At 47.3% G+C, this 26,059-nt stretch overlaps 1 protein-coding gene across 2 annotated transcripts; it reads right to left on the bottom strand.

Moving 5' to 3' along the window:
• Nucleotides 1-1,055: 1,055 nt before the first annotated feature.
• RSPO1 (R-spondin 1) lies at nucleotides 1,056-25,250 on the bottom strand. Of its 2 annotated transcripts, XM_079987840.1 has the most exons (6): nucleotides 24,523-25,250; nucleotides 9,750-10,179; nucleotides 5,603-5,794; nucleotides 3,898-4,047; nucleotides 3,413-3,604; nucleotides 1,056-1,751 (listed from the first exon to the last, which is right to left on the bottom strand). In XM_079987840.1, exons 2-6 carry the CDS (start codon nucleotides 9,862-9,864, stop codon nucleotides 1,609-1,611), a joined length of 792 nt encoding a protein of 263 aa, XP_079843966.1. In that variant the 5' UTR covers nucleotides 9,865-10,179; nucleotides 24,523-25,250; the 3' UTR covers nucleotides 1,056-1,608. The 2 variants fall into 2 exon arrangements, with proteins under 2 accessions (XP_079843966.1, XP_079843967.1); XM_079987841.1 differs by lacking the exon at nucleotides 24,523-25,250 and having other exon boundaries at nucleotides 9,725-9,872.
• Nucleotides 25,251-26,059: the final 809 nt, after the last annotated feature.

Here is a 26,059-nt window from a genome sequence, read left to right on the forward strand (position 1 = left end):
CTGCTGGAGCCAGGAAGACAATCCGGTGAGCCTTCCCTAGAAACGTAACTGCCCAATCCCCTTGGCTGCAAACAGAAACCAGGGTGGAAATTCCTAGCAGGACAATGGAACTGCAAGAGGGAACTGGACTTGGCTGGTGTACACCCACAAGAGAAGCCTTGTGTTCCCATGCTGCAGGCCTGACGCTCGTCCCTCCAGGGCTCATTGCTCAACAGCCATGTCCAGTGCAGAATCATAAAATCATGGAATTGTAGAGTTTGAAGGGACCCCGAGGGTCATCTCAACCAACCCCCTGGAATGCAAGAATCACAGCCAAAGATTCCCTGACAGATGGCCATCCAACCTCTGTTGAAAAATCTCTGGTTTTCCAGCCACCTTCCAAGGAAGTCCGTTCCCTTGTCAAACAGCTCTTACTCTCAGGAAGTTCTTCATTGTTTTTTGCTGCTCCAGAGGGTAGGACCCAAACCAGTGGATTCAGGGTTTATCCACACTTAACTTTTCTCCACTATTTCCAGGTGCAGTCTGCACATTAAAGCTTCAGTTCCAGAGCTTTTTCTGTGAAAACCTGCTCTTTACAACTAAACTGGCACAAGCAGCAATCCGCTAAAAACCCAAATTAATGTTTTCTCTGATTGAGTGCTAAAGAGTGAGTTTTCATGGGGGCAGCTATGGGGCAAAACAAACAAACAAAACAACACTTGGGCACAGAGCTTTTAAGCACAGACTTGTGCCTGAAAAGAGCAGAGCAAAAGGTAAGCCTGGATAAGCTCTCAAATTACAGGAAAGGAGATTCCACCTAGGAAGAACTTTCTGACAGTAGTGTGACAGAGGAGGCCTCAGGATTGGGGGCCTCCAGTGTGGGCGATGTTTCGTGGGTGCAAACAGCGTTGAAAGCAAAATCACATAAAAATGCCATGGTGGCATCATAAGCACCAAACATCATGAATGCACAATAGAAATAATGTTTAAGCAGACCTTTTATGTACCCTGAAGGATGAGAATACTCATTTCGGAGATACTACTTTGAAGATGATCTGCAGACATAAGAATGGGACTATTTTTTGGGTTTTTTAATCTGAAATTTTGAAGCAGTATCAGGGCAAACACCCCTGGACGTTCATCACAGATATGCAACACATATTCTCAGTGATACAGGTTGAAACACAATGGAGAGGACTTGAAAGCAGCCTTTGTGCATTTCCAGATTTTGAGCAAACTCATTCCAGTCTTGTCCTTGGCATTGGGAACTGTCTCCTCTCATGCCGTCTGTCCATAGTGACTCTAGCTGGAGATGTTTGCTCAGTGGCCCTCCTTAAAGCACATGCCTTCTTCCCTCTCATCTTCCCAACATCAAGTCCTGGACACTCTGGTCAAGAGCACATTGTTGAGACAGTCCCCTTGCTAAGGAACCACGAGAAATTCCCATGTTTCTGATACACTACGCCGGATATAGGTGGGTCTGCATTTTTGTACATTTTGCCCATAGAAGGATCCTTCCATCTGTCCAGCCATGTCTTACATCATCGTGGTGCAGTGTTTTGGTTCAATAAAGCTTTCATATACATAGCAGCAATGGAGGTTTGTCATCGCACAGCTGTGGAGGGACAGCTACGGAGCAGAGGTCACAGGCACAACTGTTCCCCTGGGCTGGCCTTTCCTTCTCCTGACACGGCCGTCCTTGGCATCTTTCCGGCTTCTGTCCTCATTCGCGTTGTCTCGCTTTCCTTGCTCTTCCTTTTTCTTTTTCCATCCTGCAAACAAGCAAAAGGCCAAGAGTGAGACAGAGGAACAGATTGCCTGCTAGTTGAGAGGAGGTTGTACCCTAACCTGCTTCTGCTGTTCAGCAAGAGGACATTAGACACTCTGAAATGGCACATAAAGAGTCAACACCACATTCTACCTGTACATGGGAAGCTGTCTTATATGGAGACTGGCCATGGGTCCACCTAGCTCAACCTTATCTACTCTTGAGTCACAGCAACGACTCTCCAGGATCTCAGGCAGAAGCTTTTCACAGCCCTATGTAGAAATGCTGCAGGTTAGACCTGGGGCCATCTGCGCACAGAGCAGGTTTCCTACCTCTGGGCCTTCTCAACAGAGAGAGATCACCCTCATTCTTCAAGCTATAATGTTTGAGGGGCAAAAAAAGCTCATTCCGCCCAGATCAATTAACACAGGAAGCTGCCTTATACCAAGTCAGATCACTTGTCCATCTCACTATTGTCTACACTGACTTCTTGGCTTCTCCAGAATTTCAGACTGTGTTCTCTGTCCTCTGTACCTGGAGGTGCTGTCAGGGAATGAACCTGGGACCTTCTGCATCCAAACCAGATGCTCTGCTACTGAGCTATGGCCCTTCCACTGGATGCAAAGGCAGGGGATGGCTTTTCACCTAGCTTTTGAGATAGACATAGGGAGTGGAGTACAGGCTCCTGCAATGGCCTTGGATGAGTTGAAGAAGTGATGTTGCTGACCCTCAGAAGTTGTCGGTGAGGGAAAGTCAGCCTGGAGGACAGGCAGGAAGGGAATGGGGGGTCGCCCTGAGAAGTTTCTGCTGAACATGCTGAGAGTCCTGCTTCTGTCTCTCCACCAGGCCCAGGGCTTGGCCTGATAGACTACAAAAGGACTGCTGCTGCTGCCCAGCAGAGAGTACTGTTTACATTCTTTTAAACTGCTTTTTATTTTATTTTAATTAAAATGGTTCTTGACTTTTTATGTGTTTTGAGGGTGTTGATTGGCTCTTTCTGTTTTAATTATGCATTTTGTGTTTCTATATTGTAATTTTATATTGTGAACCACCCTGAGACGTACAGGTATAGGGCAGTATATAAATTTTAATAATAATAACAATAATAATATGCCTTGGTCCACGTCACAGTATTTTTATTCTAGGTGCCTCATAGGATGGAGTTGCACACAATGCAAACCTGTCTTTTCACAGGAAATGTAGTCTTATCCAAGGCAAACAGCACCACAAATCAACTGATAGCCTGATACATTTTGAAAACGGGGCTAAAGGGTCACAGCCCACATTCTTCCTCCCTGCACACCCAAGACAACAATGTTGAAAAATGAGGCAACAAGAGCGCAGTTGTTCCTTTTGACTTAGCTGGCCGGTTTTCAGCTTGAGCACCACCTGCCCCTGCGAGATACATCCCTAGCCGTGTGTTGCTTATGCAAATCAGAACTGCATCAGAATTGGAGAACTGCTGACTCTGAAAAGGGCATGGAAAATTCAGCCGGTCCAAAATGCAGCAATGAAAGTCCAGCAAAGCCTCCATTGGATTTACCAGCTAACCAGTTGAAGAGAACGCTTACATTTTGGGACATAAAGCAACCGTCTCTCTCATTCTTTGCCCTGTGCTTATGCCAACCAAGCAAAGGGGCTAAGTGGAACTCATAATCCATTCACCTTCTGGGCACGGGTTCTTCACCACTGTGCATCTCCGGAGCTCGGTGGTGGCTGGGCACACAGACACGTCCCCCAAGGAGGGCGCCTGAAGGACCTTTCGAGAGCGCTCCTCATTGCCTCTCCGGAAGCCGCAGAGCTTCTTTTTCTTGGAGCAAGGGCCCCATGGACCCCACTCGCTCATTTCACATTGTGCTATAAAAAAGCAGGGGGGTGGGGAGAGAGAGGGGGGTCTGTTTGTCACAGAGTCATAGACCTTGGGGGATTTTTTTTTGCCCGTTTCCATGGAAACCAAAATATACATCAAGGTGCTTCAGTGAATACAGCAAAGGCTGAATAATCCTGGGGAACATGGTGGCCTCTAACCAAAGTCCCCTCTTGCTCTGGAACCTCCAGGGCCCCCTGGGCCTGAGCTACTGGCTGCCCTGGGCAGGGCAGGCAAGCAGACCTCCTCCATCACCACCACCCCTCTTGACTGTCATGCTCACCAGGACTGCTGCATTCCATGGTGCCATTGGCAGCAGAATAACCCTCAGGGCAGGTGGTGTAACATCTTCCTTTGTGCAAGTACAGGCCTTCCTTGCACTTTGTGCAAAAGTTTCGGCTGAAACAGTCCTCACAGTTGTCGATTTTGCATTCTGTGTCCCGTGGTGGGAGAGAAAGAAAAATGACCAGCTAGAATTACCGCCTCAAATGGAAATCTCCTTCTCACCCCTTACCCAAGAGTCCTCCTGTGAGTGGATCCCAAATTAGGTGGCCAAGAGGGTCCCACATGGTTGGCCGGGGGGGGGGCAGGGATGGCAACAGAGCTGGCACTGAAGTAAGATGGAATTGGCACCTGCCACTAAAAGAAAACAACACACAGGAAACAGTTTGTGCCCTGCTAATGTGCTGGACCCTCATTGATCAGGGGCTTGCTAAGGAGAAAGAGAAGTGTCCATTATCTGCCTTGAGAACTGAACATGGCCCTGGTAAGTCCCCATCTGTCTGTCTAAAATTCGGGACAGCTAAAAGGAAGTCCTCCACAGAGCAAGTAGTTCAACTACGAAACTTGCTCCTAGAGGATGCTGTTATGACCTTCCAGCTGGATGGCTTTAAAAGAGGATTAGGCAAATGATCGAGGAAAGGGTTATCAATGGCACTGTCGGAGGCAGCAATGCTTTTGAAACCACAGGAGGGGAGAGTTGCTCTGCTCGAATCCTAGATGCAGGTTTCCTAAAGGCATACCGTGGCATGAAAGGGCAGCAAAGTGGTGTTGTTGCTATATTTTTACTCCCAGGGAGTGGTCCTGCTTGTGGGGTTACCTGCCTCAGGTGCCAAGGTAACCTGACTAGCCTTGGACGCTGTGCCTTTTGACTTGGTGAGTGGGGTCCCATTTGCTCTCCCACGTCAGGCAGCCAAAGGTATTGGGTCAGCCCTGACTTCACCTCCCTGCAGGTGTGATGTTCTGCATGCTTTCTCCTCTTTGTCCATACTTTCTAAGGGATCTTTCTGTGCACACTCATTCAGCCCTGGCATCAAAGGAGGCATGCTTTCTTCTGCCGCACTGTCCCCTTCCACAGGAATGCAACCAAGCTTGTAGCTTACAGAGCTGTTCTTGAGGAACCAATGAGTGCTCTGGGATCCCATCTACACTTTATTGATTGATTGCATTTATAGCCCATCCTTTGCTCCATGGAGCTCAAGGTGGCCTACATAGTTCTCCCTCTCAACCCAGTGAGATAGGTTAGGCTGAGAGGCAGCGACTGGTTTAAGGTCACCCAGTGAGCTTCATGGCTGAATGGGGATTCAAACCCTGGTCTCCCAGGTCCTAGTCCAACATGCCAACCACTGCATCACACTGGCTATGGGGACAGAGGGCTTTCTTCATCCATTCCACTGATGTACGCACTGAAATGAGCTCTTGGAAACCCATGATATTTTTCGTTCCAATGGAGTGCCAAAAACATTTGCCTTAGGTGAAAATGCATTTCATAAGTTAAGAACCTTCCTTATAGGAGTTTAGATGGCTGGCTCACACCTCAGATTACGTATCAGTTGTTCAAAAATCAGAAATCACACATAATATTACAAAGAGACCATTATATGGTGAGAAATGACATTCAAACATGGCTGAATTTCACAAGAAAATAATGCTGGGCTGCTCCCTCCCCCCACCCTATTCCCCCCCCAACCCCCATCCCAAAGACTCACTCATGCACTTGTTCATGTCTGGGTTCCGCACATCGAAGTAGCCCGGTGGGCAAGAGGGCAGGCAGATGCCAATTTGGCGAATGTCGTTCCTCTCCAGAAGGATGAAGAGTTTGGGGGAGCATTTGAGGCACCCGTTGAACTCAGAGCACAGGTCACATCCCTTCGCACAGCCTTGAGTCATCTCAGTACTGACTGGAAGGAGGGAGAGAGAAGTGAGCACCATAGAGCAAGATCACCTGCCTGCTTCTATGAAGGGTCATAGCTCAGTGCAAGCAGGAGGTCCCAGGAGTTGGGAGCAGAGACCCAAAGCATCTCCCAAACACCCTTTGGCATGTGGTTGCCCATCACTGCTAGCTAGGCCCTTGAGAAGCTGGAGATGTTCACAGAATGCACAATGGGCAAGTTGAAGCAATAAAGCAACTAAAACAACAATAATAGATTCTGCCTAAACCTTAGGAAGAACTTTCTGAGGGTAAGAGCTGTTTGACAGTGGAACGGACATCCTCAGAAGGAGGTGAGCGCTCCTTCCTTGGAGGCCTTTAAAGAGAGGTTGGGTGGCCATCTGTCAGGGATTCTTGAGCCGTGATTTCTGCATTGCATGGCGTTGCATTAGTTGACCCTTGGGATCTCTTCCAAGTCTACAATTCTATGATTTTTTGCTGTCAGAATCCCCTGGCATCTTAGGGATATGGGGCGTCACCACAGGGCCCTGGGACTGGTTTGCTTAAGTTTCTTGGGAATGGCTTCTGAAGTCGCTATTTCCACCATTGTCAACAACAGCTAGAGATGGAGGACCAGCTTCTTGTACCTTCCCATTAAAGCAGTTTGTGGTTGGGTGCAGAGGCCAGTCTCCCAGGCAGAGCAGAAGCCAGCCTTAGAGGGGCAAGGGAAATGACACGTCTGTCTATGTATGGCTATGGGCCTGGACCATTCAAGATTTAAACTGCACATGCCAGGCAGACTATGGCCTGACCCAGAAGAAGCTTTGCCGAATCATAGAATAATAGAATTGGAGAGCTGCAAGGTACCCCGTGTCAGCTAGCCCAACCTTCTGCAATGCAGGAATCACAAAATAAATAAATAAATCCCTGACAGATGACCATCCAACCTCTGCTTAAAAACCTCCAAGGAAGGAGAGTCCACCACCTCTGAGGTGGTCCGTTCCACCGCTCTTACCATAAGAAAGTTCTTCCTAATGTTTAGGCAGAATCTCCTTGTTATTTGAATCCATTGGTTCAGGTCTTTCCCTCTGGAGCAGCAGAAAGCAAGCTTGCTCCATCTTCCATGTGACAGCCCACCAGATCTTTGAAGACGGCTATCCTATTAGCTCTCAGCCTTCCCTTCTCCAGGGTAAACAGACTCAGCTCCCAAGAATGCTTTGGAATCGCTTCCTTCCCTCACTTAAATTCACACAACATTTTGAGAAGACTAAAGGTTTGCCCCAGCAGAACCTACAAGGAAAAGTCGAGGCTCCCACAGCTTTGTCTCTGCTCTGCTCTCCTCCAGGGAGACTTCCCTCTCTGAACTCGCTTGGATGGAAGCAGAAGTCCAGATCCGGAGAGGACAGAGACTCACTCCTCCTGGGCCCTCCTTGGCTCAGGCCAACAAAAACATCCCCTTTTATGTCTGTGCTGCTTTCTGGTATCAATTATCATGGACAACTCAGCCAGGTTTTTAAACAAATCGTCACAGGTTATTTATATTTATACTGGTTAATTATGCAAGCATTGGCTTTTGTTTATAGCAAGTCTACATCTTTTTTGACTTTATTTTAAACACATTATTTATTCTTCCTGCAAAGCAAGTGCTCTGACATTCCTGAGAGTCAAAGGCCCGGCTTCTCGGTGGTGGGGCGATAGGCAGAGGCTGCAAAGGCCTCCCGTCAGGCTGGGAGATTGCGGGAGAAGCAGCAGGACCAATTTGTCAACTCAGCCCCAACTGGATTTGCAGGGGGAAGCTGTTAGAAGTGGAGCCTGTCTTGAGAAATTGGGAGCCGATTCCTTCTCCGAAGTGAGTCCACTCCAACCACCATGCACCATCAGGTTTTCCCCCATCTTAATATATTAGAAGATTGAATTTAAGTCCCACTTATCACACTTGTGTCTCAGGCACAGTTTCATGGCCTCCAGCTTCAAATTGTAATAGTAATAATAATTTTTTTTTTATTTATACCCCACCCTTCCCGATTCAGAAAACCGGGCTCAGGGCGGCTAACAACAAATTTGAAACACTTAATTGTAGAAGCAGCATAAAATACAGTATAAAAACATGAATAACAATAAAATTCAAAGTTCAGAAATCAATTTGGGGAAATTCCATCTAATAAGCATTAGATAGTCACCAGGGCTAGCTGGCTGAATTAGTCCTACTTGAGCCAGCAAGGAGGCCAGCGGAGAATTAGCTGTGGGGTCTCAGAGCGGGTAATCTTTCTAAAAGGGGAGGGGGAGGGAAGAGAAGGGAAATAAAAGATCAGGCTGAATTCAAATTAAAAGCCAGGCGGAATAGCTCTGTCTTACAGGCCCAACGGAAGGAGGTTAAATCCTGAAGGGCCCTAGTCTCATGGGACAGAGCATTCCACCAGGTCGGAGCCGTCATTGAAAAGGCCCTGGCCCTAGTGGAGGATAGTCTGACTTCCTTATGGTCTGGGACCTCTAAACTATAGTTATTCATGGACCTTAAGGTCCTCTTCCAATTGTAGAGTTGGAAAGGGCCCTGGGGGTCATCTAGTCCAAGCTCCTGCACTGCAGGAATTGCACCTCTGTTTCCCTCTCACATCCTCTAGGGTCCACAGAGATGACTGCTGTTGTTTTGGCACAGTGATTTCTCTACTGTTTACAGGGACAGGGCAGGTGGGCTCCCATTTGCTCCCCTACTCTTTGTAAATGGCACACATAGGGACCCAGTGTGGATCTGGAATGCAGCAGACCCCAAGAAGTTAAGCCCCCCACTCCACCCCCACCCACTGCTGCCTGCCAGCCCTGACTGATGTACATCCCTTCTCCATGCTAGCCCCTTGACAAAAAAAAAAAAACCCCACCCCCTTCAGGGCAAACCATGCAATTAATTTTGCATGTAGTTTGATCTGCAAATATATATACACACACATCTCCCATATCTATTCTGGCAGAAGGTATATTGCAGTATGGTTATTGAAATGACACTTCTGGCAGCATAAAAGTGAGACATTCTTTAAAAGCACATTCACACCATACATTTAAAACACTATGGTGCTACTTTAAACAATCAGAGCTTCCCTAAGGAATCCTGGGAACTGTAGTTAAGGGTGCTGAGAGTTGTTGAGATACCCCTGTCCCTCTCACAGAATGATTTAACAGTCAATCCCTCTTCCTTGGGAACTCTGAGAGCTGTCACTCAGGGAGAAGAGTAAGGGTTTTCCAACAACTCTCGGTAGCAGATATGTCAGATAGCCAGAATGTGGAAATATGGAGTCCAGAATGAAAGGCCATGAAAGCTTATGGGGATGCTACAGATGCTGGACTAGATGAGCCTTGGGGTCCATTCCAACTTTACAATCCTAGGATTCTATGACACCCCACACTCTATGCAAATGAACAGGAAGGTGGCTAGAAGCTCAGTTTCCTTTGTTCCATAAGAACCACTCTCCAGCTAAGACACCTTTCAACCACACAGCATGCTGTTTCCTGAATCGAGGAAACATGGCATTTCTCACATCAATATTAAGGCCATCCTCCCACCCCAAAAGGGGTGAATGGCAAAAATATGGCAATACTAGGATTAGGAGAGGGGAGCTTGGCTTGAGTCTGGCAGGTGGAGGAGGGGCTGCTATTTTTTATAAAGAAGCTAAGAAGAGCCTGCTGGATCAGGCCAATGGCCCATTTAGTTTAGCATCCTCTTCTCACAGTGGCCAACCAATGGGAAACCTGCAAGCAGGATTTAAGCACAAGAGCCCTCTCCTCTCCTGTGTTTCCCAGCAACTGGCATTTAAAAGCATTGCTGCCTCCAACTGTGGAGGCAGAGCAGAGCCATCATCAGATCAAGGCCAGATCACCCTCTTAGAGAATTCCTGTAATGCCCAAGCCCTATGTTGCCTGAAAATGCAATGCAAGAAGAATCGGTCAATGACGCAGGTCTGCAACTTGCCATTTCAAAGGGCTTTCATACATACTTCGTCTTTGCCTCTTGCCCTTCAGTGCTTTGCTGCTGCTGCTGCTGCTGCTGCTGCTGTCTGCAAGATCCGCCAAGCTCAGAAAAACCACCACTGTGCACAGTCCAAGCTGCATAGTAACTTCCCAGCAGCTCAGACCCTTGAAGGCAGAGTGACTGGAAGGACTCCGGCCCACAACTGGGTCGCGGTGTGTGATGCTTTTTCCTAACGTGTTCGGGACTTGATCAGAACCACGAGTCTGTACACAACGCCCAGTAAAAGACCATCTTCACGAACCAAGGTCTTGACCCCGAAAGCATTAGGTTGCAGATAACATGATTCTGTTTCCAACCCCATAAGGAGCCTGAGAGGCAAGAGGCGGCAGTCCCATTGGGCACAGACAGCGAGGATGAGCTTGGGGTGACTTGAGTCGTCTGCTTGCACCAAGACACTGGAAGGAAGGGAGAAAGGTTAGTTAGCTAGTTTATTGCATTTACATCCCTCCCTTTCATCCAAGGAGCTCAAGGCGGCAAACATGGTCCTCCCCTTCCTCATTTAATCCCCACAACAGCCCTGTGAAGTAGGTTAGGTCACACCCAGTGAGCTTCATGGCTGAGTGGGAACTGGAAACCTGGTCTCCCAGGTGCTAGTCCGGCACTCTAACCACTACTCCCCACTGGCTCTCCAAGCCTTCCTTCTCAACTGCTCTAGATCCCTAGAAGGCTCCCAGCAGGCATCTTCTAACATTTTGCCTTTCTGAAAACAGTCAAGACTGTGACAGTTTCCAAATCTGCTACCACTTAAGGTTGTGACAGTCAGGTTCTGCATGCAACAGACAAAACAAGGAGCAGAGGTCAAGTAACAAAGGGGATATAGTATTTATGTACAGGTTGGACCACTTCCTTTATCATTCTGTGGAACCTCCCACCTCTGATAAAGCTGGAAAGGCCCGTAATTCAGAACCCATCTGTGGGCGCCTCTCCTGCTTGTAAGACCACTGTGGCAGGACTCCAGCGAAGAGGAGGAGAAAGGAGCTGAAAGATTCTTCTCAGCATTACACAGACCACAGGCTTGAACAGCACCACACATGCCACAGAAAGGGCAAATTCCACACTAGGGATCATTAGGAATGGAATTGAAAATAAAACTGCCAGTATCATAATGCCGTTACACAATTCTAGGGTGTGGCCATGTTTGGAATACTGCGTACAGTTATGGATGCCTCGTCTCAAAAAGGATATTGCACAGCTGGGAAAGGTTCAGAAAAGGGGAACCAATGGGATGGAGCGACTCCCCTATAAGGAATGGTTGCAGCATTTAGGACTTTAGTTTAGAGAAAAGGCAAGGAAGAGGTGACATGATAGAAGTTAATAAATGGAGAAAGTGGTTAGAGAAAAGGTTTTCTCCCTGTCTAGAACTAATAGACATCCAATGAAGCTGAATGTTGCAAGATTCAGGACACATCCAAGGATGCCTTAAACTTAGGACACATCCAAGGAAATACCTTCTTTACGCAGCACAGAATTAAACCATGGAACTCGCTTCCACAGGGCTTAAAATTCCTGGAGTACAGGGCTATCAGTGGCTACTAGCCAATATGGCTGTGCTCTGCCTCCCTGGTCGTAGACAGGAATGCTTCTGAATACCAGCTGCAAGTATTTCACAGGAGGGGAAAGGGCTCTTGCGCTTGAATCTTGCTTTGGGGTTTCCCACAGGCATCTGGTCGGCCCCTGTGAGAAAAGGTTGCTGGTCTAGATGAGCTGCTGCCCTGACCCAGCAGTCTCTTCTGATGTCCTTACGTTCTTATGCTCCGAGTCGAGTTTGGTAGTGGCATAGCTAATTGCAGGCCTAAGGAGCCAGGTCATTGTTGGCCTTGGCTGAGAGATGGAGCAACTGCAGTTCAAGCCCTTGAGCCAAACAGATGGAGCCAAACCTTCTCTCCACGCTTCTGCCGTCACTCTTCAGGTCGTTGCCAAGGCTGCCAGATTATCTTGGTGTCAAGCATGTGTTTGCACTTACGAGGGACACTGTATCATTAAACTTGTCTGCATTGTTCGTGTGTGTATGCCTGCGCACGTGCACGTAGATTTCAAATAAACAATTAGCTGCTTGTGTAAATCCTGCCTGCCTCTTGACTTGGAAGTCTGTCTGATGCACTTGGCATCATCTTTTAAGCTTCTCTGACCAAGCATGGTTTCATCTTTAGTGAGGGTGGGGGAGAGGGGGACTAGGAGCACCCAAAACTGTTTCCCAAGTAGTTGAGAATGAGAAACAGCCTTTGAGAAATCCATTCTGCTGAAAGGATCCTCCGTTAAACCCCAAACCACTGTTGAATGTGCAGGGAGTCTCTGTTGAATGTGATCCTAAGAGCCCTCCTGGATCCAGCCAAAGAGGGCCCATCTAGTCCAGCATTCTGTTTAGACAGTAGCCAACCAGAAGTCTATGGGAATCCCTATTTCTGCTGCTCAGCAACTGGAAGTCAGAGACATACTTCCTCTAAGAGCGGAGACAGAATATAGGCATCAACAGCCTTATCCTCCAGGAATCTGTGTAGCCATCACTGTATCCAGCGGGATCAAATTCCATAGTTTAACTGTGCACCATGTGAAGAAGCACTTTCTATTGTCTGTTCTGAAATCTTCTGGCATTCACCTTAATTGGCTGTCTTGAATCTGGACACCTCAGCTAGGGATGGAGGAGAAATCTGATTCAGTTTGCATTTAACCTTCCTGATTTGCACTTTTCAAGACAATTCCTGGACCGAAACCCAGCCAAATTTGCCCTTCTCCAAATTTTGCAATGCCAGCCTCCAGCCCACTAAGGTGTTCAAAAACGTTTATGCTGGTGTAAAGTGTGCATACAAATGCATATACTTATGGAAATGACTTGCAAATTTGCAAACAAAACTGTGTCGTATTAGGAGAAATTTGCACTAAAAATTTGCATGTGGATTTTCACAAAGATTTCTTTGTTTAAGAAATTTCAAAATGATGTGCAAGTTTTGAGAACTTAAGATTGGGGGGCGGGATAGAAACTGAGAGAAACAGAAATCAAAAATTTTGCCCATCCCTCACCCTACAAGGCAATATTGTTAATTGTGTGTATGTATGGAAAATGCTGCTTTGTCTACACTGGGAATGCCAAAGTGTGGCATAAGTGTGTTCTGTGTGTATGGTGTGGGTGTTGTCTAATGTGTGAGCAGAGCATTCAGAATGTACAGACCATGTGATCAAGAACAGAAATTTAGGCCACGGAGGCGAAAGGGAAAGCTGTGATTCCTCCATCGAAAGGGGTTGGACTAGATGACCCTTGGGATCCCTTTCAACTCTACAGTTCTATGATTCTAGGTAAAAATCATTTGGTAGTAGCAGGAGTAGTATTCCATCACTTACTAGATAAAATATTATTATTAATAATAATAATAATAATAATAATAATAATAATAATAATAATATATTATTTATAACCCACCCATTTGGCTGGGTTTCCCCAGCCACTCTGGGCGGCTTCCAACACAATATTAAAATCCAATAGTCTATTAAACATTAAAAGCTTCCCTAAAAGCTTCTTCTAAAAGTCTGGTAGTTGTTTTTCTCTTTGACATCTGGTGGGAGGGCGTTGCACAGGGTGGACGCCACTACCAAGAAGGCCCTCTGCCTGTTTCCCTGTAACTTGGCTTCTCGCAGGGAGGGAACAGTCAGAAGGCTCTCGGCACTGGACCACAGTGTCTGGGCAGAACGATGGGGGTGGAGACGCTCCTTCAGGTTTGCACCGGGCATTTGACATCACAGCACAAATTAGGAGTTCTGTCCATGTCCCACCCTCCTTCCCAGAGATGATTTTAGACCTGGTGTCATGGGTCTCCATTTCTTTCATTCTTTAGAACTTCAGCATTGCCTGAGGTTCTCTTGTTGGGGCAATTCAGGATTTCGTGGCTGCCCTTGGCAGTATGCAGTATGCGGATGATACCCAGCTCTACCTCTCTTTTAAATCAGAACCAGTGAAGGCGGTGAAGGTCGTGTGTGAGTGTCTGGAGGCGGTTGGAGGATGGATGGCGGCTTACAGATTGAGGGTGAATCCTGACAAGACAGAAGTACTGTTTTTGGGGGACAGGAGGCGGGCAGGTGTGGAGGATTCCCTGGTCCTGAATGGGGTAACTGTGCCCCTGAAGGACCAGGTGCGCAGCCTGGGAGTCATTTTGGACTCACAGCTGTCCATGGAGGCACAGGTCAAATCTGTGTCCAGGGCAGCTGTTTACCACCTCCATCTGGTACGTAGGCTGAGACCCTATCTGCCTGCGGATTGTCTCGCCAGAGTGGTGCATGCTCTGGTTATCTCCCGCTTGGACTACTGCAATGCACTCTACGTGGGGCTACCTTTGAAGGTGACTCGGAAACTACAACTAATCCAGAATGCGGCAGCTAGACTGGTGACTGGGGGCGGCCGCCAAGACCATATAACACCAGTCTTGAAAGACCTACATTGGCTCCCAGTACGTTTCTGAGCACAATTCAAAGTGTTGGTGCTGACCTTTAAAGCCCTAAACGGCCTCGGTCCAGTATACCTGAAGGAGCGTCTCCACCCCCATCATTCTGCCCGGACGCTGAGGTCCAGCGCCAAGGGCCTTCTGGCGGTTCCCTCATTGCGAGAAGCAAAGCTACAGGGAACCAGGCAGAGGGCCTTCTCGGTAGTGGCGCCCGCCCTGTGGAACGCCCTTCCAGCAGATGTCAAAGCGATAAACAACTACCTGACATTCAGAAGACATCTTAAGGCAGCCCTGTTCAGGGAAGTTTTTAACGTGTGATTTTACTGTATTTTTGGTTTCTATGGAAGCCACCCAGAGTGGCTGGGGAGGCCCAGCCAGATGGGCGGGGTATAAATAATAAATTATTATTATTATTATTATTATTATTATTATTATTATTGGCAACCTGGGAGCTCTCACAGAATGGCATATGTGGCAACAGGTGACCCATACAGTCTGACGGTGTGGCTTGGGTGAGGAGCTGGTGGTCCATGTTGGGTTGAGGTGTCAACAGGGCCTTCATCACTACCTCAAGGGGTTGACTCACAGAGTAACCTTCAGAGGTTGATGGTGTTCTGAATTTGGAGAATTTCCTGTTGACCTTGCTGGCTCACCTATCAAAGCCTGGTCAGTCTTAGTCCATAAGAACATGAGAAGAGGCTGCTGGATGAGGCCAATGGCCCATCTAGTGCTGCCTTCTGTTTTCACAGTGGCCAACCATACGCTTGTGGGAAACCTGCAAACAGGATTCGAGGACAAGAGCCCTGTCCCCTCCTGTGGTTTCCAGCAGCTGGTCTTTGGAAGCATTGCTGCCTCCATCTGTGGAGGCTCAAGTGACAATTGTGGCTTAAAGTGCTTCTTACTGATTTCATTTGACCCATGGAAAAAAGCAGGATCACTACAGTTATCCACGCTTTACTAAACCCAGATTAGAATATGCAGTAATTGTAGGGAAGCCTATGAATAAAAGGTTTGGAAACTGCAACTGGTCTAGGTTATTAACAGATGCTGGCCAGCTGGCCAGATTCTGCCAATGCTGAAACATCTTTTCTGGCTTCCAGTTTGTTTCTGTGCACAATATAAGGGATGTGACTTTTTCTCTTCCTGGGCTAGGCTGCACAGGGATGTTTCCAAGCAACTTTAATAATATCCTTTCGGCATCAGGGGAAAACTATTTCAATTACTAAGCCCTCAAATTATGGCCAGTCTTTTTTATGTCTTCTGCAAAGTGCAATTTTGGGATTTGCATAGTGGATTATTGGGGAGGGGGTGGGTTAGTTGAACTTTTTAGAGTTAAAACAACAAACTTTTACAAAAGAGGTCTTAGATGTGTGCGTGTGTGTGTAATATATAATCGGAAGAACTTTCTGATAGTAAGCTATGCAATCGTGGTACAGACCACATTGGATGGTGGCAGACTCTTCTTCCTTTGAAGTTTTTAATCAGGTTGGTAGCCATCTTTCTGTGATTCCTGGGGTGAAGGGGGATGGACTTGATGACCCTTGGGGGGCCCATCCAACTCTACATTTCTATGATTCCATATAGCAAATACTAGGGGCTCTGACTCTACTTGCTCCGTTCACCAATCTCACCTACTCCTTTGGAAACCCCCTTTTCGCCACATCGGACCAAACACCTCTCCCTTTACACCTCCCCACTCCTTAGACCCTATCCCTCCCAGCTCACCCCAGTCACTCCTTTTTAAGTGAGCCAGGGGAGGGGCATTTCACAGAGCAGCTAGCTATGTGGGTGAAGCCCCCCCTCCATTAAACCTCACTGCAGGTTCCTTTAGCATAGCAAGGGCAGGTACGTCAGCCAGAAGCTCACTATACCATTGAGTGAATGGCCTCTTCACTCTCCACCGAACCTCGCTGCAGGCACATTAAATGGGCTCATTATTCTCATGCTGCGGTTTATTATTTATTGCATTTATTTCTTGTGTTTATATCCCACCTTTCCTCAAAGGAGCCCAAGGTGGCAAACCTAGTTCTCCCTATTTTATCCTCACAACAAACCTGTGAGGTAGGTTAGGCTAAGAGACAGTGACTGGCCCAAGATCCCCCAGTGAGCTCCATGGCACAATGGTGATTTGAACCCTGGTCTCCCAGGTCCTAGACCAACACACTAACCGCTACACCACCTCTGGCTCCTATTGGTGGCCACACCAGCATGATGACATTATACCTTTTTATGTGTATAGGAAGATAGGTAGATGATCTATCTATCTATCTATCACCTATCTATCTATCTATCTATCTATCTATCTATCTATCTATCTAGTAAGCCAGTGTCTCTTCAGTGTTCTGTGTGTGTCCCAGGGATCTCCCATTGCCTTCACCAGGAAGAGGGGTGTGGTCTGCAAAGTGAGAACGTGCTCATGCTGCAGCCAACCTTTTTGGCTGCCACTTGAAGAGTGAGGATGGTGCAGCTGTTGAGCTGAATTGTGGGACATTTCCTGGTCTTGGGGCACCAGTGTTGCCACCCTTCTAGAGTCAGCCCCGACCTCAATTTAGCACGGGTCTTTATTTGTTTCACGGTCTATAAAACTACCCCCCCTCTGCTCCCCCCATTCTCTGCCAGGTTTTGCTGGTGAGTAACATGGCAGTGCATGCCAGCAGGCTGCCACCTTTCTTCTCCATCTTGCGCCTTGAGCACCCTGGTTTTCCTTCACCTGCCAGAGATCTTGCTTCCCATTAATTCTGCAAGTTTGGAGGGATTCCCTGGCACACGTTCAGGACCGCCTACCTCTGCCTCGGGGGAGTAGTGCTGCCATCCATCAGGATCCAATGCAGCAGCCAAAAACCAAGAGCAGACGAAACGGGCTCATCCCTGCCAGCAGGTGGGTGTTTCCTTTGGCTGCAGCTGAAGAACAAGATCAGGGAGCAATGGCAAGGCCTTCCTGCTTCACGATCCTGTCAACAGGGAAGAGGGTGCCTCTGGGAAGCCACCAAGCAGGCTAGGTGGCCATTCCACCACTGCCCCACAGCAGCAATTGTCATTTTTACTTTTACAGTGGAACCCCAGGTTAAGTACTTAATTCATTCCAGAGGTCCATTCTTAACCTGAAACTGTCCTTAACCTGAAGCACCACTTTAGCTAATGGGGCCTCCTGCTGCTGCTGCACCGCCGGAGCACAATTTCTGTTCTCATCCTGAAGCAAAGTTCTTAACCCGAGGTACTATTTCTGGGTTAGCGGAGTCTGTAACCTGAAGCATATGTAACCTGAAGCGTATGTAACCCGAGGTACCACTGTAGTTCTAGATTTAGAACCATACACTGTTGCAATGACTAGTAGCTACTGATAGCCTTACCCTCTGTGAATTTGTCTAACTTCCTGTTAAATGGTGGTGGTCACCATCACTGCATCATGTAGGAGCAAACCCCATATTTTAACACCGCGCTGCATGAAGAAGTCATTCCAGTCCTGAATCTTCAGCTTTGTTCGAGTTCAAGGTAGAGGCTACTGTTCTGTTGTTGTTTTTCCAGCAGATTGTGCTCTTGTGTCACATCACACAGCCAACTCCCCCATCTCTATGAAGCCAAAAGTATAAAACTGCTTTGGTATGAGGAAAAAATGCAGATCAGATCTTTGAACAGAAAAATGTTTAAGGTGCTTGAAAAAAAGCAAAACTCCAAAGTGGGCTTTGCAATGAGATGTTGGGTGCAAAAACTGCCTGTCCAAATGGGGACTGGAGGTAGGAGCAGAGCTCACCCAGCAGGAGAAAAGCCTTCAGGTACTCCTGCCTTCATCTCAATACTATACTTCTGTTGATTCAGCCTAGAATAGCATTAGCCTCTTTCACTGCTGTATCACACAGTTGATTCATGTTAAACTTGTGGTCTACCAAGACCTCTAGATCCTTTTCATATGTTCTACTAACAAGCCAGGTTTCCTACATCTTATGTTTGTGAAGCTTTTTATTCCTGTCTAAGTGCAGAACCTTACATTTACCTCTATTGAAGTTCATTTTGTAAGCTTTGCCCAGTTCTCCAATCTGTTAATGTCATCTTGAACCCCAATTCTGTCTTCTGCATCATTAGCAGCTACCCTTCCCAGTTTGGTGTCATCTGCCAATTTGATGAGCATCCCATCAATTCCTTCATCCAAATCGCTTATAAAGGCATTGAACAACAACGGGCCCAGGACACAATGCTGCAGGACTCCATTTGTCACTTTTTACAAGATGATGAAGAACCATTAATGAGCCCTTTTGGGGTTCAGTCAGTCAACCAGATACAAATCCACCTAAAGGTTACCTTGTCCAGCCCATATTTTACCAGCTTCTCCACAAGAATATCATGGGGGATTTTGTCAAAAGTCTTACTGAAATCAAGATACACTATGTCTACAGCATTCCCCTGATCCACAAAACTTGCAACTCTATCAAGAAAAGAAATGAGGTTCATCTGGCATGATTTGTTTTTGATAAACCTATGCTGACTTTTAGTAATCACAGCATCTTTTTCTAAGTGCTCACAGACTGACTTTAATTATCAGTTCTGTTATAAGAAAATAGATGGTCTAGATGCACCTTTGTTCTGATTAATCAGGACTCTTCTTATGGTCATACTGCCTTTGAACCTGGAGAAAGTTGCACCACTTTCCACTTTGTGATAGAGAATCCAAAGCCCACCAGACAAGCCCAGATGTACACACATGGCACAAGAGCAGCACACAGAGCTTAACCTACTATAGTCCTGGGAACTAGCATCAAGTTCCCCCAATAACAGCTGGCCTGACTCAATGGGCCTGCAGATGAGAGAAAACAGCAGTAGAGGAACAAGGAAGGAGAGGCTCCTATTGCCTGTAACTAAGAGTGCAAGGGTGGGCCAGAGAACGCATAAGAACATAAGATACTGCTGGATCAGACAAAGGTGGGGGTGGACATCTAGTCCAGCATCCTGTTCCTACAGTGGCCAACCAGATGCCTGTCAGAAACCAGCAAGCAGGATCTGAGCACGAGAGTACTCTCTCCCTCCTGTGTTTTTTAACAACTGGTATTCAGAAACATTACTTTCTCCAACTTTGGAGACAGAGCCCAGTCATCATGGGTAGTAGCCATCAATAGTCCTCACTTCAATGAATTTGTTTAATCCTCTTTCAAAGCCATCCAAGTCAGTGGCCATCACTGCCTCCTGTGGGAATGAATTCCATAGTTTAAGAGAGAGTTGGGGAGGGAGGCTCCATTGCCTCCATACAAGCCCAGATACTGACTTCTACCTGTCAGGCTGGGCTTCCAAACCTCTTGAGTTTCTTCTGTTCCCATCCATAAAAGATATTCCCTGGGGTCACTCTTGCAATGGGTTGACACCTCATAGTTTACTTAAGTGACAAGTGGTTTTAGGAGCCCTGGCCCCAAAGCCCATTCCAAAGCAACCCGGGGGCTGCTGCAATGCATAATGTCACATTGTACATCAAAAGTGATGAGGGCCTTTCCTGTCAGATTCCTTAGCAGTTACAATTGTGGGCCGATGAATCCTCCCAACCCGTTAAGTTTCTATTTGGCTCCACAACTGAGGTGCTTAACTCCTGCAGGCCTCATTGCCTAGAAAGTTGATTTGGTGCAGACGCGTGAACCTCCTCCAGCCAAAACAACCATGTCCTCAGCATCAATAAATAAATCTCCTTCATAAATAGAGATTTTAATAAATTCCTGCAAGCCAAACAAGGATTACGCCAGCTTCGCAGGGTGATTCATCCCCTGTTTACATCCTGTGATCTCCACTTTGCTGTGCTCTTCCCCCTAAGAGGGACGGCTCAGAGAGTCTCTTCGTTGGTATGGTTCACACAGACCAGTCAAAGGCTGGCTGGCTGGCTGGCTTGCAAGGGGTCTTGAGACCAGCAGGACTCCTTTGCCAGCACTACCAGCATCTACTGAAGTGCAGTTCCCACTCCTGGTGCCAGCGTGCATAGGAGTGGAGGGAAGACGGAAGCAGGTTGGGTGGCTGGTGGCAATCCTGACACTTAGGCATCTCTCACTCCACAACAATTGCAGTGGGGGGGGGCAGGGCATGCCAATATAGCTGGCCCTTGTAAGCCCTGTAGCAACCTCACATAGCCTGTGATAACTACTACCCAGGACTCTCGACTGTGGCCCTGGAGCCCCTTTCCATCCTGCTACATGTGAAGCAATAACAAAGCAGAAGATTAACCTGAGCATGTGCAGAGTGCTTTACCATCGCCACCATAACAGGATTGGGGGAAGAAAAAATCCAAGGCAAAAGGTGTGGAAGGCTGACTCGAGCAATGGCTGGTTCTCTGGCCCACCCACCCCTGCTGCTACCCCAGAAGTTTGCAAGATATGGATGGTTAGCTCATTCAGTAGAGTACAACACTCTTAATCTCAGGGTTAGGGGTTTGAGCCCCACGTCGGGCAAAAAAATTCCTACATTACAGGGAGTTGGACTAGATGTCCCTCGTACTCCCTTCCAACTCTACAATTCTAAGATCTAAGAAGGAAACACAGATCCGTTTGCCTTCTCTCACCTTCATGGAGGCATTCCCTGGCAGTGACCCTCTGCCTGACCCCTTCCCACCCCTCTGGCCCATCATCATTTCCTGCCTGCTCTGGGGGTCAACATCCTGCTTGGCACGCTGAGCAGGGAGAGAGCCGCACAGGACAGAACTGCCATCTCTCGCCTCCCGTGGTGCACAAGGTCACCGAAAGCAGAGAAAGATCCATGTGGCTGGCAGGGGGAGAGAGGGGGGCCGTCGCTGCTCTATCCCCACATGATGCTGAAAATGCACTTTGTTTTGCTTAATCCTCCAAGCCATAAAAACAGGCTGGGCTCTGTTGTGTTTCCTAACCAGAAGGTCAACATTTGGTTTTGATAGGAGTTTCTCTAATACTGAAATATAAACTGAAGGGCAAGGAAGCCATGGAAGAAGACCACTGAAGTATGCAGGAGCCTTCTCAAGATCTGTGTCCTCCTGCCCAACCCTGGCTCCTGCTCAGTACTCAGGTGGGCTCAGCTAACTGCAACCCTCTCCTCTCCCTCCCCCTGCTGCCTTCAGAAAGCCTCGTTTTGGCAGTCTCAGAAGCCTCAAGTACCATCTCTTGCCTGTGCATCCCTTGCAAAAGGTCCCATCAAACTAGAGGTTCTGTTTTAGTTTGTAAAATTATGCATGGCATGGAGAAAGCCTTTCTCCCTCTCTCATAACACTAGAACTCATGAACATCCAACAAAGCAATGTTGGAAGATTCAGGAGGAAGTCCTCCTTCACTCAGGGCATACTTAAACTATGTAACTCACTCCTGCAGCAGGCAGTGGGGGCCACCAACCTAAATGGCTTTAAAAGAGATTTCGAAAAAAACTGGTGGAGGAGGCTAAAGCTAACAGTGACTACTAGCCTGAATACTTCTGAATTCAGAATATTTCTGAATACTAGTTGCTGGAAACCACAGGAGGGGAGAGTGGTTTCTTCCCTGGATGGCCACTGTGAAAACAGGATGCTGGGCTGGATAGCCCATTAGCCTGATCCAGCAAGCCTTTCTGATGTTCTTATTCTTGCTTTCCCTGCTTCCTCACCAGTCCATTGGCCTACAGTATGCATTGCATGGAAGCATGGGAACAAGTACACTAGCAAAGCCATCAGGCTTTATACAGTAGCCAAAGGAAATGGAGCCATGATATTCATGCCAATGGCAGTAAACAATGACACCTTGAAGCTTTTCTAAAGCTCATCGCCAACGACTCACACAATGCCTCTTGGCATTAAGAACGTAAGAAGAGCCGGCTGGATCAGGCCAATGGCCTGTCTAGTGAAACATTTGGTTCTCACAGTGGGCAACAAGACGCCTATGAGAAGCCTGGAAGCAGGACCCGAGAGCAAGAGCCCTCTCCTCTCCTGCAGTTTCCAAAAATTGGTATTCAGAAGCATTGCTGCCTTGACTGTTGAGGCAGAGTGTAACCATCATGGTGAGATTAGCTGGTGTGGACTTCAAAAGGTTAGCTCTTTTGAGGTTGGGGTGAAGAGGTGTGGATGTTCTCACTGGCTGAGGGTTTTCAGTTCATCCCACTTCTGAGGCTCACTTGTGCTTGATCTTGTTTGGGCGAAGAGTCCTGAGGAAGGGTGCTGCCAAAGGGTCAGCAAAGGAAGGAAACGGGCTGTTGACAAACTCGCCTCCTTTAACATAATGTAATTGTGCCCAGATTTTACAGCTTCCCGTTATTTCTCAGGGAGGCATTGCTTTCAGAACAAAACAAAAACTCCTGGGTGCATTTCTTTCCTGCAAGAAGACGGTCATCACCAGCCTCCAGTCCTTTTTCTCTGTTTGTTTTTCTTCTTTTTTGGCATTCGGCATTCCCTGTTTCTTATGGACCCCGCCCTGAACCCCAACCCCAAGTGCAGTACCAGCCCTGCCTCATTCCAGGCAGATGGAGAATCCCTGGGGGATCATGCTTCCTGCTGTGATTTTGCCAGACGCCCCCAGATTCCAAGGTGCGGTTCTTTCAGGCATGGAGGAACTTGCTGCAGGGTTGGATTCTGTCCTCACTCATCATCCTCACCCAACAGGAGGGATCTGCTGGGTCTCCCTCAGGGGATAGGCTGCGCTGGTCCTTGAAGCCAGGTGCCTTCTTTCTCCAGCTTTGGTTCCAAAGGAGTGCCTCCTGCACAGCCCAGGAAATCATGCAGAAGAGCAGCAAATCATTGAACCACACAGGAAACTGTTGCCCAAAGGATCCATGTCAGAGGATTGTTATTTTGAGAATCTGAGAGGCTTTGTGGCCAGTGATGTGCTTATTTCAAAATCTCTTCAACCAGAGAAGCAGTGTGGCGTAATGGTGTGTCTGACTAGGACCTGGGTTGAAATCACCTCTTGGCCATGAAGCTCACAGGGTGACCTTGGGCCAGTCACTGCCTCTCCCAGCCTAGCCTACCTCACAGGGTTGTTGTGGGGATTAAATGAGGAGGGGTAGAATTATACAGGCCACCTTGAGCTCCTTGGAGGAAAAGGTAGGATATAAATCAGGCATTGGCAAACTCCGGCCCTCCAGATGTTTGGGACTACAATTCCCATCATCCCTAGCTAACAGGACCAGTGGTCAGGGATGATGCGAATTGTGGTCACAAATATCTGGAGGGCCAGAGTTTGCCTATGCCTGATATAAATGCAATTTTTAAAAATGGATGTATATCCCAGGGACAAAAGAAACACTTGTACATCACTGATCTTAGATGGCCATGCAAATCTCTCAAAAATGATGGTCCTCCAAACTAAAATAGTTGAAGGTGGTAAATGACAGTAGGACTATTGTTGCTCATTTGGAACATGCCTACCTTGCTAGAACTGCTGATCATGCAGTGTGGCCAGCTTAATCAGACACTGCAGCGGAGTGAATGGTGTGTGGGTGTGGGTGTACACTCCTACATGTACACCACAGGAAACAATGGCTCTAGCAGACCATCTTAAACTCTAAAAAAAACTACTGTTGATCTCCATACTTTGATGACAACCCTTTCAGCACAACCATATAGCATGTTAGCTCAGAGATAATTCCCGCTCAATAAGGTTTACTCCCATGTAAGCATGTATAGGATTCCAGTTTCTGCTCTTCAATTTGGAGAAATTTAAAACACCTTTCTAGAATGTCAGCCCAGGCTTTGGGGACCAACAAAGAGGATTTAATCAGATGCAATCCAACGTGTAATCACCACCACAGTTTCCCATCTGGTTGTTACCTGGAACCAGGCATCATGGGGCATTATGTAGAAGATTGCCAGGCTGAATGCCTCCTTAGGAAAGGTCTGGTCAGGAAGGACTATAGCAAAGAAACCAAATACAGCAGGGAGCCCTAGCCCCTATTCTTTATATTATTATTATTATTACATATTTTTATTAAAGATTTCTTGGTTTACAAAACTATGTGTGATGTCTCTTTTTTCAAGTCAAATTTTCTACATATCAGTTTCATTTGTTGAGATATTAGTGTTACATTAGGAAGAAAAAGGGGAAAGAGGTGGAGGGGGACATGGTGAGTGGGGATGTATACACAGTTGTCCTGAGATGGTTCCCTTGATCCGTCACCTAGGAACATGATCCATATTGCCAAACCATTTCCTAACACTGATCCAGAATCAGGCCAGGAAAACCCTGCCCCTGGTTTGAGAGTGGAAGCCCTCCAGGTTCTGTTCTCTGGCAATGCCAAAAAGTGTGATCCACCCGCATTACATTAGGTGTGCTGTTCTCAAGCAACCTGACATGCCCAGCAAATCAGCCCTTGCAACAGCCCCTTCCAAACAAGCGTGGGTTGCGAAATCCTTACCTCTGAGCTGTCAGTTGCTTGCTGCTGCCTGAAGAAACTCTCTCCGCTACTCTGGTTAGACTCCAATTTCAGCACTCATCACAATCATCCATTCCACCAGGGAAAAAAGTTTCCCCGCACAAGTTTTTCCCTCTGCCAGTTTTTGTACCTTCAGTTTGGATATTTTTTTAAAAAAAAACAACAACCCCAAATCCTTTCTTCTTCCAAAGCCAGGCACCAAATAGTTTTCCAAATTTCACAGAGGGAAGTGATTCCGTCTCCTCCACCGAGCCGAATTCCTGCTTGCGAAGATTGCCTGGGCTCGTTTGTATCCCACACGGCTCTCTGGATATGCTGAGCAAAAGAAGAATGTGATCATATCTAAGCAATTTGCACATTAATAAGTTCCTGTTTTTGATGTGGCAGACTCCAGCCCCTCTTCGCCCGGACGGCTTCCCCTGTATCACTGCTCTTCTCCTCCTGCCTACAAACGTAACGCATCCAGCTTTGCAAAGGCATGGAGTGTGCAAACTGCGGCAGGAGGGAATCCCACCCCACTCGTACCACCTCCTAAGACAATATCCTGCCAAAATATTGCGACTGTTGCAAAACCTGGACTGGAGCATGCAAAGTTCTGTCTAGAGCCAGCAGGAGCTCAGCAAATTGCCACGGTGGGTGGAAGATGGGACAAAGAGGCCCTTCTGTGTCTGGCTTCATTTAAAAGTCATGGAAGATGAGGGTGAGGATGACATTCCAGTAGTAACCAGCCTAAGGAGTCATCTATGGTCACTTTTGCATCTGTTAATAAACATGTCACATATTCGAAGCAGCTTGTTAGCCACTTGGAAGGAAGACAACTTTTTTCTAACAGGAGGCTGGCCTGGGAGCTGGACGCAAAGCCTGGGAGTGTAGCCTAGTGTAGCCAACTGAGGCTCAGTCCAAAGTCTGATTCAGCTAAACCTCACTTGTGTCCATTTGTGCCTGTATAATGCATTATTGTGCATTCACTGCTGTGAGGTTCATCTTCATGGAATAAAAAGCTATCAGACCAGTTTCACTCCATGCACCACCAGAGAACCCCATATTGGGGGAAAAACACCTCTGTGACTCCTTTTCCCTGAGTACACAAATGATATTGATTCACTACATTGCACTAAGTACATTGCACTAAAACTTCAGCCTGATGGATGAATGGTGAAGAAACCGAAATGAAATTTAAGAAAACCTCCACCCATCACAACCTTTCAGGTCATATTTAGGGCCAGTAGGAAAGAAAAACTGTGTTTGAATGTGGGCATTGGATGCATCTGGCAAAATGGGCTTGAGCCCATGGAAGCTAATGCCACCACTATGGCCTTTGAAGTGCCACAAGGCTCTTCAATTGTTTGGGACAGCTCAGGTGCCATTGTGGTTGCTAGATGCAGCTGCTTGGGGGTTTCTTGGAGGCACCTGGAGTCTGATTTGGGGGCATTGCAGTAAATTCTGGAATAAAGCCTTTGGCAACCGTTGGGCTGAGAGTCTGAATGCTGCAGGAGGAGCCAGGACACCTCTGTGTCTC

The sequence above is a fragment of the Podarcis cretensis genome (genome assembly GCF_951804945.1).
Source record: "Podarcis cretensis genome assembly, chromosome: 8".
In the NCBI taxonomy this organism is placed as follows: Eukaryota; Metazoa; Chordata; class Lepidosauria; order Squamata; family Lacertidae; genus Podarcis; species Podarcis cretensis.